At 43.4% G+C, this 13,586-nt stretch overlaps 1 protein-coding gene across 1 annotated transcript in view; it reads left to right on the top strand.

Annotated features, from left to right (window-relative positions):
* LOC126273399 (uncharacterized) overlaps positions 1 to 10,840 on the top strand; it is a 47,427-nt gene extending 36,587 nt beyond the window's left edge. The window contains exon 3 of the mRNA XM_049976952.1: positions 10,727 to 10,840. Coding sequence (XP_049832909.1) covers positions 10,727 to 10,840 — 114 coding nt within the window. The remainder of the gene's footprint in view (positions 1 to 10,726) is intronic.
* The last annotated feature ends 2,746 nt before the right edge of the window (positions 10,841 to 13,586 follow it).

Raw genomic sequence — 13,586 nt, 5'->3', positions numbered from 1 at the left:
ACACACGCGAGACAGATCGTGCGGTCATACTCCATACAGTGATTTTCCGACAAACAATGTTGAGCGACCGCCGACACTAGATCGCGTGTTAGTCGAGTGTTCCTCTGGTGTTCACGGCGTCGATCCTCGACGGTACGTATCGTCTGACCAATTAACGACTTGCCACATCCACACGGAATCTGGTACACGCCGGCCCTTCCTCAAACCGAGGTCATCCTTGGCTCTCCCCACCAGTGCACGAGATTTATTCGGAGGACAAAACACAGTTCCGACTCGGTGTTTCTTCAGAATGCGGGCGATTTTCCCAGAGTGCGCCTGTGTATGGAATAAATGCAGTGCCTACCTCCCCCTCGTGACTTCATCCATCTCAACGGGTTGTGATGCAGTGGTTGGGTGGAGAGCACGTTGGATCTGCCACTCTGAGTAACCCATTTTTCGAAATACAGTTCTCAGACGTTCCAATTCCTGGGGTAGACTCTCTGTGTCCGAGATAGTGCGCGCCCAATGTACTAGAGTCTTAAGTACCCCACTCCTCTGTGAAGGGCGGTGGCAGCTGTCTGCGTGCAAATACAGATCAGTGTGTGTTGTCTTTCGATACACCCCATGACCTAGGGTGTTGTCAGCCCTTTTCCTGACCAAGACGTCAAGAAAAGGTAATTTACCCTCCGTTTCAGTCTCCATAGTGAATTTGATGTTGGCGTGTATGGAGTTTAGATGTGTAAGGAAGTCAAGGAGTTCATCTATACCAGTGGCCAGATGACGAACGTGTTGTCGACGTAACGGAAAAAGCAAGTAGGTTTCCATTCGGTACGACAGGGCTTCCTCCTCGAAGTTCTCCATGTACAAATTCGCTGCCACCGGTGAGAGTGGGCTACCCATGGCGACTCCTTCCGTTTGTTCGTAGTATTCTCCATTAAAAAGAAAACACGTGGAAGTCAATACATGCCTAAAATGTTCAGTGGTATTCTCGTCAAACCTCTGACCAACTCTAGCGGCTCTCGCAGGGGTACCCTCGTAAACAAGGAAGCTACGTCAAAACTCACCATGATATGACTCATCCAACCTGAAGCTATCAAGGCGTTTAACAAAATCCACGGAATTACGGATGTGATGAGGGCATTTACCCACATAAGGACTTAATATTCCCGTCAGGTATTTGGCCAACAAATATGTAGGTGCCCTGATGTTGCTGACTATGGGGCGTAATGGTACCCCCTCTTTGTGAACCTTCAGGAGTCTATATAGTCCAGGCGGTACCGGACCTTGGGGTAACAATTTCTTAGCGTCACACTCCGGTAAATCTGCGTCCATGAGAAGAAACCTCGTCTTGGTCTCCACCTTCTTTGTAGGGTCAACGCTGATCTTCCGGTAGGAAGTCATTTAGCAGGCTCTGCATCGTATCAGTGTAGTCCTTATGGGAGACAACTGTAGCATTGCCTTTGTCAGCCGGTAAGACAATTTCAGAGCGTTCCCTCAGATCACGAATGGCCGTCCTCTCTTTACTGCTGATATTTGACTTCATCGGCTTGGATTTCGTCGACGCACGACAAGTTACACGACGTATTTCCTCGGCTGATTCTGGCGGAAGTCGAGCTGCAACCTGTTAAACAGCACTAACAATTTCTGCGACCGGAGTGAACTTCGGGGTGGGAGCGAAGTTGAGACATTTCTGCAAAACCGAGACCGCATCATCACTCAACCCCATGCCACTCAAATTGATGACAGTCTTGCACGGAACCTGCAGAGATGGTTTGTCAAGGAGACGTGAGAACTTAGCTGTTTGACGTCCCGTAGCCTTCTTATGGGCGGAATCAGCTGACACCCAGGTGACACCATCAATCCAATCCCATGAAAAGGAAGTGAACATAGTAGCCAGTTGCAAATGTAATTTGAGTAATTCCTGTGAGATAAACTCAAGGCTCCGGCGGGTGAATTGCACTCTCTCACGTACCAATGCGAGGCTGGCTCGTTTCTTGATTCTCTTAGCTGCTGCATAATCGATGTGATGCATAACCTTAACAACATTCTCGGAACGACATCTCTTTAGAAAGGCAAGAGTACTTAGCAAACGACATCTACGGTGGCGCAACTTTTCAAATGTCTTCATGCTGCTATACATCTCCTCCCCGTAAAGGTGTGTGATGTGGCTGAGAATATCCCAGGAGAAACTCAAGAATCACAACAGCTGCTGAGCCCGGGGGCCTATAGATACATCCAATTACCATGTCTGAGCCTGCTTTAACCGTCCACCTGAATAGGTCAGGCGTACACTAAAAGCCGGAAGTGGCCACAAGGGGTGGGTGGTGGAGTAGAGGGGGAGGCGCCCATGTGGGTTTTTAGGTTAGAGAATTCCCTCCCTAGGCCCGACAAGACGCCTCCAGAGGAGCGGCAAGGCAGGAGTAGGCAAAATGCAACAGGAAATAACACTATTAATGTGGTAATGGTAAACTGCAAGTGTGTCTACAGAAAGTCTCAAGAATCACATCATACACCGTGACCTTCACCCAAATCATTTCACATTTCGGATCTCCGTCAATTTCCTTCGATACTATTCCACTTCTTATCTCTCTAAACACGCCTCCCCCTGTACTGTCCAGCCTCTCTCTGCGGTATGCATTCTAATCTGAGTTTAGGATTTAATTACTGTTTACTTCTTGTTTCAGCCAACGTTCTGTTCCTAGTACTATATGAGCATTGCGACCGTTTATTAATGAGAGCAGTTCTGGGACCTTCCTATAGACGCTCCTGCAGTTTACTATTAGCACATTAATATTGTTATTCCTTGTTGCATTTTGCCTACTCCTGCCTTGCCGCGTCTAAGGAGGCGTCTTGTCGGGCCTACGTAGGGAATTCTCTAACCTAAAAACCCAGATGTGTTCGCCCCCCCCCCCCTCCCTACCCTACCACCTACCACCCACCACCCACCCCTTGTATCCACTTCCGGCTTTTAGTGCACGCCTGACCTATTAAGGTGGACACTAAATTTCTCCACCCGATAGCGGAGGTCGAGAAATCTGCACCCCCTGATCTCCGCAGAATCGTTTGAGCTTCTGGTTTAAGCCTTCTACTCGGCTCCAAACCAGAGGACCGCGATCGGCTCTGGGAATGATACTACAAATAGTGAGCTCAGATTCCACTCCGCTAGCAAGGCTTTCCGCCTTCACCATTTCCGTCTGTACGAAGTGAGGATGACCTCTGAACCCAGACGGCATGAATCATTGGTGCCGGCATGAATCATTGGTGCCGGCATGAATCATTGGTGCCGGCATGAATCATTGGTGCCGGCATGAATCATTGGTGCCGGCATGAATCATTGGTGCCGGCATGAATCATTGGTGCCGGCATGAATCATTGGTGCCGGCATGAATCATTGGTGCCGGCATGAATCATTGGTGCCGGCATGAATCATTGGTGCCGGCATGAACAGCAATTTGCAGTAGGGTGCAACCAGTGATCTCTATCGCCGCCGGCAGGGCCTCCTCCACACCCCGGGTGAGACCCCCGACAAGCAGACTGAATGAACACTGGCCTCCTTCCCCGACCTTTCCGCTATTTCCCTAAGGGGGCTCCATCACTCGACTAACGTTGGAGCTCCCAATAACTAAGAAACCCCCTTCCCCTGTGTGCCTGCTCGGACCTTGCTGAAGGAGCGCCCACATGTCCACTCACAGGCAGAGTGTGCGATGCCACACGGCCAGCCTCCACATTGACCCTCCGCTGCGAATGCCCTCGCCGAGAGGATGGGCTACCACGCCTGGTACCCGCGAAGATGTCTCGACAGCAGGGACAGTGGGTGAAGCATGTAACACCTGCGGTGTACCATGTGACGCACTAGACTCCCCACTGCCGCTACACTTAAAGGCAGCAGCCTGAAGACGGCTGACCACGGCAATCAACACGTTCAGCTGTTCGCGAACAGTGGCCAGCTCCTCCTGCGTCCGTACACAGCAGTCACACATCCTATCCATCCTAAGAAATCAATTTACTGTAGAGTTAAACTTTTAACTAGACTGCTAATTCACTACAGGCGGCTGATTGTTGACTTGACTTGACTGTGGTTGCTAGACATTTCTTGCAGAAAACAATGAGAATAGCACTACCTGTCTGACTGTATCCAAAATATACACGAAAACTATGGAACACTATTACTAGCACTCGACAATTAAAGCTTCCTAAAAGCAAAAACACACTGAAGTGACAAGAGGAAAAATACATTTAATACTTAAATTAACGTAGCTCGCTGCACAGCAGACGTGAAGCAGATGGCAGTTACGACGACTTGTTTGATTTCTAACACGTGCCCGACCCACAGAATTAGTTAGGGGTGACTTTTATTTACGCTAGATATGTTGGAGAAAATACGTTTAATTCCGGATGTACGCATAAATCTTCATCCGAGAACGCATCTCCGAAAATTATTTCGAGCCCTTAATTCATGAGCTCAGCCGAATAGTAAACGGTTGTGGAAACACACTTCACCTCTTAGAGACAAATAATCTTCAGTTAATAACGAGAACCAAACCGGTTGCAGGTTTTAGGAACACAGGTTTGTCGTAGCTAGATTGAGTAGTGTAACCTCAATCCTCGAAACGAAAACTATACCTATTCCAAAAATCAGATAAAAGTTCACCAGACGCCTTCCTGAGAGACAATCTCCAGTCCTTCCAATTTAACAATACAATTGTAGACCTTATGTGACATTAATTCAAAGAAATAATATCGGCAGCAATTGAGATTTGTGTGAAATAAATTAAACGACCGAGCTGATACTCTATGGTACTCAAAATAGGTCAGAACACAGTTGCACAAACAATGAGAAACATATACCAAATTTAAACAGACGCAAAATCTCAAAGATAGGCGATCTGTTGCCAAAGCTCGAAATTTAGGGCGGACTTAAATGCGAGATGCTTATAATAGTTTCCACAACAAAACTTTGTCTCGAAACCTAGGCAGAAGAACCAGAGATTCTGGGCGTATGTGTAGTATGCTTGCGACCAGTCGCAATGAATGCCTTCTCCCCGCGATAGAAATGGAGATACCATCGAAGACCGTGCTGTCAAAGCAGTTACTAATCACAGCCTTCTTAAATGCTGTCACAAAAGACGAAGAAAATATCCCACGACTTGAATCAAGAAAAGGTGCCAACACCAGTAACGTAGATACAGATATCCCCGGAGTATTGAATCAACTTAGATCACTAAACAAAAGTAAGTCGTTCACTCCAGGCAGTATACCAATTAGGTTCCTTCCAGAGTATGCTCATGCAATAGCTCCATGCTTCAGGCATATGAAATCGTTCGCTCTGCGAAATACAGTCAATTAATGGCCTGTTTCATTAACGTCGATATGCAGCAGGCTTTTGGGATGTACATTGTGTTCGAACATTGTGACACTGGACCGTTCTCTTCGAGGTAATTCATAAAGTCCACACGGATTTAGAAAACACCTTTCTTGTGAAACACGACTGCCTCTCTGCTCGCACGAATTTAATGATGTTGACAATGGATTTCCAATGGATTCCGTATTTCCAGAAGGCTTTTGACATTTTGCCACATGAGCTGCTTACAGTGAAATTGCCTTCTTATGGAATATCGTGTCAGTTATGACTGGATTAATGATTTCCTTTCAGTTCGTAGTAATTGACGGAAAGTCTTACAGTAAGACAGAAACGATTTTTGGCACTCCCAAAGGTAGTTTATAGGCCCTTTGCGGTTTATTACCTATATAAACATTTTGGGAGACGATCAGAGCAGTCTTCTTAGGTTTTCTGCAGATGACGCTGTCGTGACTAATAGTCACCAGACGATAAAAATTTGAAAATCGACTTAGAAATGATGTCTGAATGATGCGAAACGTGTCAGTTGACCCTGAATAATGAAAGGTGTGTCACCAATATTAGTGCTAAAAGGAATCAGTTAAATTTCGGTTACAAATATAAATCAGTCAAATCTAAAGACAGTAACTTAAACTAAATACATAGGAATTACAATAAAATTTGAAGAAACACAATGTTGTGGGGAAGGCTAACCAGACTGCGTTTTATTGGTAGGACACTTGGAAAATGTAAGAGATTACTGCTGAGCGGTGTGAGACCGTTATCAGATGGGATTAATGGAGTACATCGAATAAAATTTCATAGAAGGGCAGCACGTTTTGTACTATCGCGAAACAGGGGAGAGCGTGTCACTGATACGACACAAGCTTTAGGATGGACATAATTAAAACAAAGCCGTTTCCCGTTGCAGAGCAATCTTACCACGTAATTTCAATCACCAACTTTCTCCTCCGAATGCGAAAATATTTTGTTGACGCCGAACTATATATGTAGAAAATATCCTGACAAAATAAGGGAGGTCAGAGCTCATTCGTTCTTTCCCCGAGCTCTACTAGATTGGAATAATGGAGAATTGTGAAGGGAGTTCGATGAACACTCTGCCAGACACTTGAACGTGATTTGGAGAGTATCCGTGTAGATGTAGTGGAAAATAAGTAGCTTCAAGGATGTAAATGTAACTATAGAACTAAACAGTTCATGTAATATACAGGAGGGGAAGTTACTCAAAAGAAATTCCATACCTCCACTAGATCATGATATTTGAACAGCTATTTGCAAGAGTCTATATGTAATATGCATTCCAAATAATGCGCTGTTAAGTAATGGTATCTACAACATGTTGATTGCCACAAGAGTATTAAGTCAGCGTTTGTAACATTTCGTAAATATTTTAGTGCAGGTAACAGCCTACCGAGCATACGCACGCACGCCCACATATTTCGCATTACTGATAAAACAATTTGAAATTAAAATTTTCTCGATCCCCTATTCCGCATTGGAGTCTGAAAATTTGTAAGTGTAGTACATGGCAGTAACTGGAAGGAGTGTGGCTACGTATGTGCGTAGAGCTGCTAAGTCAAACCAAATAACTGAGTGTCATAATGATCTTGGAAAACTGTCATGCGGTATTGCACATCATTTGGTTTTTCTTTTTCCAAAATCTCAGTTGTACAGAATTACTAAATGAAGTAGACCGGTTTTCGTAGCTACCTGAATCTGTCATAGTAAAGAGAACATTCCAGTTACATCTTTTCTTCGCATCTCCGTGGGTAGGACGATATTAAATAAGAGTACAGGCATTTCAGCCCGCAGTACTGGGTTATTCTGCTTTAGCTGGATGGTGGGTGCTGATTCTTCAGAGCAGCCTTCAGATGGTGGGTGCTGATAGCTGACAATGAAAGTCTGCTTACCCAAAATAAAACGACCGTGGCTTCACAAGAGAGTAATACTAGAACTAAACAAAGTTCAATAATGAAGCAATGTCTGTATGCCTGGCTGATGAATGTCTGCTTCTGAGTTATCGATCTACAAACCCAATGCCTCAGCTATGCTGTGCAGGCTAGGCTAACAGGCCCTCACACTCAGGTTGAGGTTGATTCACTATAGTAAACGTCTGTATGAAACAACACACCATCGCTATCTCAACTACGAAACACATCTCAAAACATAAAACGTCGCTCATTACTTACTAAGAAATAAATTTAGACCGTATTGCAGTTGCCAGAGTATTCAGTTTTTATGGTTCAACTCCATTTAAAATAATGCATTATAGAGAACACTCTGAAGTTGCATGATCTGGTTGATCCTGAAACAATGTATAAGTAAGAAAAAAGTGTCTGTATAAGTTTCCAGCCATTATTATTCAAGTGTCTTTGAACTTATTGCTGAATGTATAATGAAAGGCTGGTATTCAATAAACAATATTGAGCCCTGCTAAACGGAACACAGTATACAGATCCTGTTTCCACCACGTACCAAGAATCAGCGTAAAAACAATATCCGCTTAAGTTTTTGTTCATTATGACATCACTGAACGTATTGCTGACAAAGCAAAAACGTAATGTTAAGTATTATTGTATGTTAAGAGTGTGTCCAACATTGTCATCAAGAACAGATACTGTAAAGAAGAAAAATTGTCCCAAAGGATAAATATTCATTATGTCAGTTCCCTTATAATTTTTAAAAAGTACTTTAACGCCTAAAAACCTGATCACAAGGACGGTTCCAACTAAACACAATCGTTAAAAGAAGGTAGTTACTGCATACAAAGTAATGTATAAAGACGACGCTCCATATGCTCAGCTTGGACGTCATACAGAACACAATTGAGCAGTCATTTCCAAGGACCAAGGGGATGTTGATAGGAAAGGTCTTATTTATTGGGTAATATAAATAGAATTGTAATTCCGTAATAAGTAGCACCCACTTGGCCCTTCGAGAGGGGACTGCTAAGGGCGATGTGACCATTCTAAAAAGACCGAATCAGCAAAAGGCCAACGTTGTATGAGTAGGGGCGTAGACTGTCTGAAGTTTGAACGTGGTAGGGAAGCTAGAAAATCCGGAAAGCGAAATATGAGAGCTCAATCTAGATACTTTGGAGTGCAGTGAAATGGAAAGAAGACGAGGATTTCTGCTCAGATGAGAACAGCGTAATATCGATAGCAACAAGAAATGCTGTAAGGGGAGCAGGATTAGTTATGAACGGGTAGATAAAGAATATGAAATTTTCACTGACAGGATTCTCGTCAGAACTGACCGCGAACCAATACCGGCAACGATAGTTCAGGAAGATGAAGAGATGGAGAAAATGTATGAGGATATTGAAAGGGAAATTTTGTACTCAAAGGGAGATTAAGATCTAATAGTTATGAGGGATTCGAATGCTGTTGTAGGGGAAAGAGTAGAAGAAAGGGTTACGGAATGATATGGGCTTGATGGTGACAGTGAAAAAGGAGAAAGACTAATTGAGTTCTACAATAAATTTCAGCTAGTAATAGCGAATAGTCTGTTCAAGAATCACAAGAGGAAGAGCGCTTGGAAAGGGCCAGAGGATACGGGAAGATTTCAGTTGGATTACATAAGGATCAGGCGGAAATTCCGAAATCAGGTACTGGATAATAAGACTTTACCAGGCGCAGATATAGACTCGGTTCACAATGTAGTTTTGACGAAGAGTGGGCTGTAGTTTAAGACAATAGCCAGGAAGAATCAGTGCGCTAGAATGGCTCAAATGGCTCTGAGCACTAAAGGACTTAACGTCTATGGTCATCAGTCCCCTAGAATTTAGAACTACTTAAACCTAACTAACCTAAGGACAGCACATAACACCCAGTCATCACGAGGCAGAGAAAATCCCTGACCCCACCGGAAATCGAACCAGGAAACCCGGGCGTGGGAAGCAAGAACGCTACCGCACGACCACGAGCTGCGGACAAAGTGCGCTAGAAAGTGGTATACTAAAGCAATAAGGAACGAAGATAGACGCGTACCTACTTCAAGGCTACAGACACTGTGATAAATGACTCAGTAGGCAGTTCCGCCAAATAGAATCTCTAAGTTCACAGAAGTTGGAAAAAACCACTTAGGTACAAAGAAGGTAACTGCTATGTATCCACGGATAAGATAAGAAACATTTCAGCTGAACTACTAATTAAAGATCTACTGAAGTATCCAAAGCAGTCGAGGAATACAGAAGTCCAAGTCACTTAGTATTGAAATAAATACCAAGTTAAAGGAATCAAAGGCTATATCATCGCAAGAAAAGTGCGAAAACTTGAAAAAGAAACATGATCGTCGGAAGGACTTACAGAAAATAGAAAATTCTAAACAAACTTCAGTGGAATCAAAAGCAAGGGAGGTAATATTAAGAGTGCAACGGGAATTCCTCCGTTAAATACAGAGTAGATGCCGGATAGGTGGAAAGAGTACCTTGAAGCCCTTTATGAGGGGAATAACTGGTAAGAAGACGTGAGAAACAGGAAGAAACAGGCAATCCAGTATAAGGGTGAGAATTTAAAGAGTTCTGGAAGACTTAACATCAAATCAGGCAGAAAGGAGAGATAACTATCCACCAGAATCTTTAGTCATTGGAAGGTGATGTTGCGGTTGATAATGGAACCAAGACCAAAGGAAAAAGTAAGACACGTTAATAGTATTTGTAAAACTGAGAAAAAATGGTGCAAGATCCTCGAAATTCTGAGGAAAATGCAGATAAACTACTTGGAGAAACGGGTAATGAACAAGAGCCAAGAGAGGACAATAAGAGCGCACAACAAAGAACGAAATGGACGGATTAAAAAGGGTGTAAGACAGGGATGTAGTCTTTCAACCCTACTGCTCAATATTTACATCGAAGAAGCAACAATTAAAACAGAAGAAAGGTTCAAAATTGGGATTGAGTTTAAATGTAACGGACAGCCAGTGATAAGATTCATTGATGATTTTTATAGAATCCGTAACAACTGGAAGACGATATGATAACGCTGTATGCCACCAGTCTGACAAGACACGTCAAACGAACTGAATTATGACGCCTCACCCGACTCACCATGCTTTTATCCACTGCCACCCCTAGAAATTTTGCGAGCGCATGTGAATATATGCGATACTTCGGTTTTATTGCGAAAAGAAACTGTCACTGGACACCGCTGTGAGCGTATTTCAGTTGCATACGCCATTTCAAAGATTAATGTTGGCGTCGTCACCTACTGGAGCTTCAAGAAACTAAAGAGGGTGAAGCAGGAATATTCCACTATCTCCCACAGCAAATTCAGCAGTTTTTCAACCTGAAACTGGCAGAGGAAAAATGTATTACATAACTTGTAGGGTGCTCTTCGTAAAAGCAGTTCAATGTTGTGTTTGTGATTAAATTTTGATCTTGCGTTGCAGGAGACCATAAAAAATCAAATCAGGCCACGCCGCGCTCACATGCACGTAGGAGAAACTGCTGGGCTATTTGTTTTTGAGATTCTGAAGCTCTGCCCATATGGGGCAGGGGAATGAAATCTCAATTAAGAACAAAAATCTGAAGATCTATATGCAGCCAGCCATCTGAGAGTCCTCCTGATGCACCCAAAAGCTACCCATACCTAGCGCTTCCAGCAGTGGGCCCAAACAGCTTCCGGCCTACAACCAACCGATAGAAGTGGACGTCGATCCACCCATTTCTTTTTCTGAGCCACAAATTTCTCTCCTGTGCTAACCTCTACATATGAGAGTAGCAATCTGCGTCCTCAATTATCTTTTGGATATATTCCAATCTCTGACTTCCTCTAGAGTTTATGCCATCAAGTATCGTGGAAGTCAGTCACTGATGTCTTAACTGATGCCCTATCACCCTGTCCCTTCTCGTTGTAAGTATTTTCCACAAATTCCTTTCCTCTCCGATTCTGCGCAGGAACTCTTCATTTCTCACCTTATCAGTTCACCAAATTTTCAACATTCGTCTCTAGCACCACATGTCAGATGCTTCGATTCTCTTCTGTTCCGGTTTTCCCACATTCCACTTTTCATTACCATACAATGCCGTGCTCCAAACTTATATTCTCAGAAATTTATTCCTCAAATTAAGGCCTACGTTTGATGCACGTATACTTCCCTTGGTCAGAAATGCCCTTTTTGCCAGTGCTAGTCTGCTTTTGATGCGTTTGCTCCGTCCGTCATGGGTTATTTTGCAACCTACGTAGCAGAATTCCTTAATTTCATGTACTTCGTGACCATCAGTTATGATGTTGAGTTTCTCACTGTTCTCATTTCTTGCCTCTTTCTTCGATTTTCTCTTAATCCGTATTTTGCACTCATTAGACGGTTCAATCCATTCAGGAGATCATGTAGTTCTCTTTCACTCAGGATAGCAATGTTATCAGCTAATCGTATCATTGATACCCTTTCACCTTGATTTTTAATTCCATTCCAAAACCTTTGTTTTATTTCCATCATTGCTTCTTCGATGTACAGATTGAACAGTAGGGGCGAAAGACTACATCCTTGCATTACACCCTATTTAATACGAGCATTTCGTTGTCGTTGGTCATCCACGCTTATTATTCCCTCTCGGCTCTTGTACGTGTTGAATATGACCCGTCTCTCCCTATAACTTACCCCCATTTTTGTCAGAATCTCGAACATCTTGCACCATCTTACGTTGTCGAACGCTTTTTCCAGATCGATAAATCCGTATTAACGTGTCTTGATTAATTTGAGTCTTGCTTCCTTTATCAACCGCACCGTCGGAATCGCCTCTCTGGTGCCTTTGCTTTTTGCTCTTGTGCCTTTGCCTTTTCTAACGCCAAACTGATCGTCATTTAATAAATCCATTTTCTTTGTATTCTGTTTATTCTGTATATTATTCTTGCCAGCAACTTGGACGCATGACCTGTTAATCTGATTGAGCGTTAATTCTCGCACTTGCCAGTTCTATCTACGGACGCCAAAATAGCCCCCCCCCCCCCCCTCCGTGTCTTTATGTGGGTTTTTCCTAGTACCACAGGGAAAAACCAAGGCGAGCAAAGTTATGTGCATCCCTCAAACACAGACTGAAGCAATCAAGAAAGCAGGTCACCAGTGAAGCCAGTCGGCTTCATCAGCTTCCTTCCTCCACCTCCTGGGAGATGTGTGTTGTGTACCAAGCAAGAGACAAGCAACAAAATCGCAAGGGGGCGACAGCCCACAGGAAGCGCAACGATTCGCCCGACATCTCTCAGCTCCGTGTAGTTCGCTTCAGCTGACACTCACAAACACGGATCTCTTCCTGCGTCCGCACCGCTTCTTCCGGCATGTTGTATACGCCCGCCAATATTGGGGGCAGCTGACAGTGAACACTGTCCGTCGCAGACTATTTTGCCGCCACTTCCTGCTGATGGACATAGAGATGGAAGTTATTCCTCAGAGAGGCACTAAAATACAAAGTCCCACTGGCATGACCGCAAAGAGCCAAATAAAATGTACTTGTGAACAGCAACATTTCTTTGAAAACTACCTAGATGGCTGGGTTAACTGATGGGTTTACATCAACGTGTGAAACCCTGCCCAGGTGCAGTCTGGCAATTATGATATCCCAGACTGTCTGGAGTGGTGGCTGCAAATTGTGATAGTCAGTCTGGAGTGTTGGGAGTTGGTATTTGAATGTCCCGACAATTTTTAAATTTCCCAGATTTTCAGAAATTAGGTCATATCAAAGGAAAAAGTAGCTCATACCCTAATAACACCTGAACATCTTGAATTTCCTGCGAATTTTAAAATTTCTCGGCTCTTGAGAATCTAGGTCACGCCCCATGATAACTTAGGTCATGACTGTAGAATCGGACACAAGATCACTGGATACTTAGACCTATTTTCCGAAATATTTGTATGTGCTCATCGGGTGATGCGATTTTTGTCAGAATTCTTAATTTATTTCCTCACAAATAAAGTTTTTTCCATTACTTATCGTTCTCTAGAGTACAATAACCTGAAGAGATCTTGAAATAAAAGTTCTGACAGAAGTGGACTGATTTTTTTAATATATATATATCTGCGTTTCACGTATTTGGCTGTTAACGTAATTAAAATTGAAAAAGGTTCCGTTTCCCACGCTTGTTGTTTATACAATCACTGTCATTTACACTATTATCAGCTGATATCGGCTGTTCCCTAGTTTCAAGTGTGCACTACTGCGCTGCTAAATCAATACCATCACCCTTTGTGCGTATATGTAAATGTGCTGTTGTTATTTTAAAATGCAGCCCATGTCGTAGTAATCAACGGCGAG

This window comes from Schistocerca gregaria, chromosome 5 (genome assembly GCF_023897955.1).
Source record: "Schistocerca gregaria isolate iqSchGreg1 chromosome 5, iqSchGreg1.2, whole genome shotgun sequence".
In the NCBI taxonomy this organism is placed as follows: Eukaryota; Metazoa; Arthropoda; class Insecta; order Orthoptera; family Acrididae; genus Schistocerca; species Schistocerca gregaria.
Note: the sequence above shows the minus strand (reverse complement) of the source record. Positions and strands in the feature narration are given on the sequence as shown.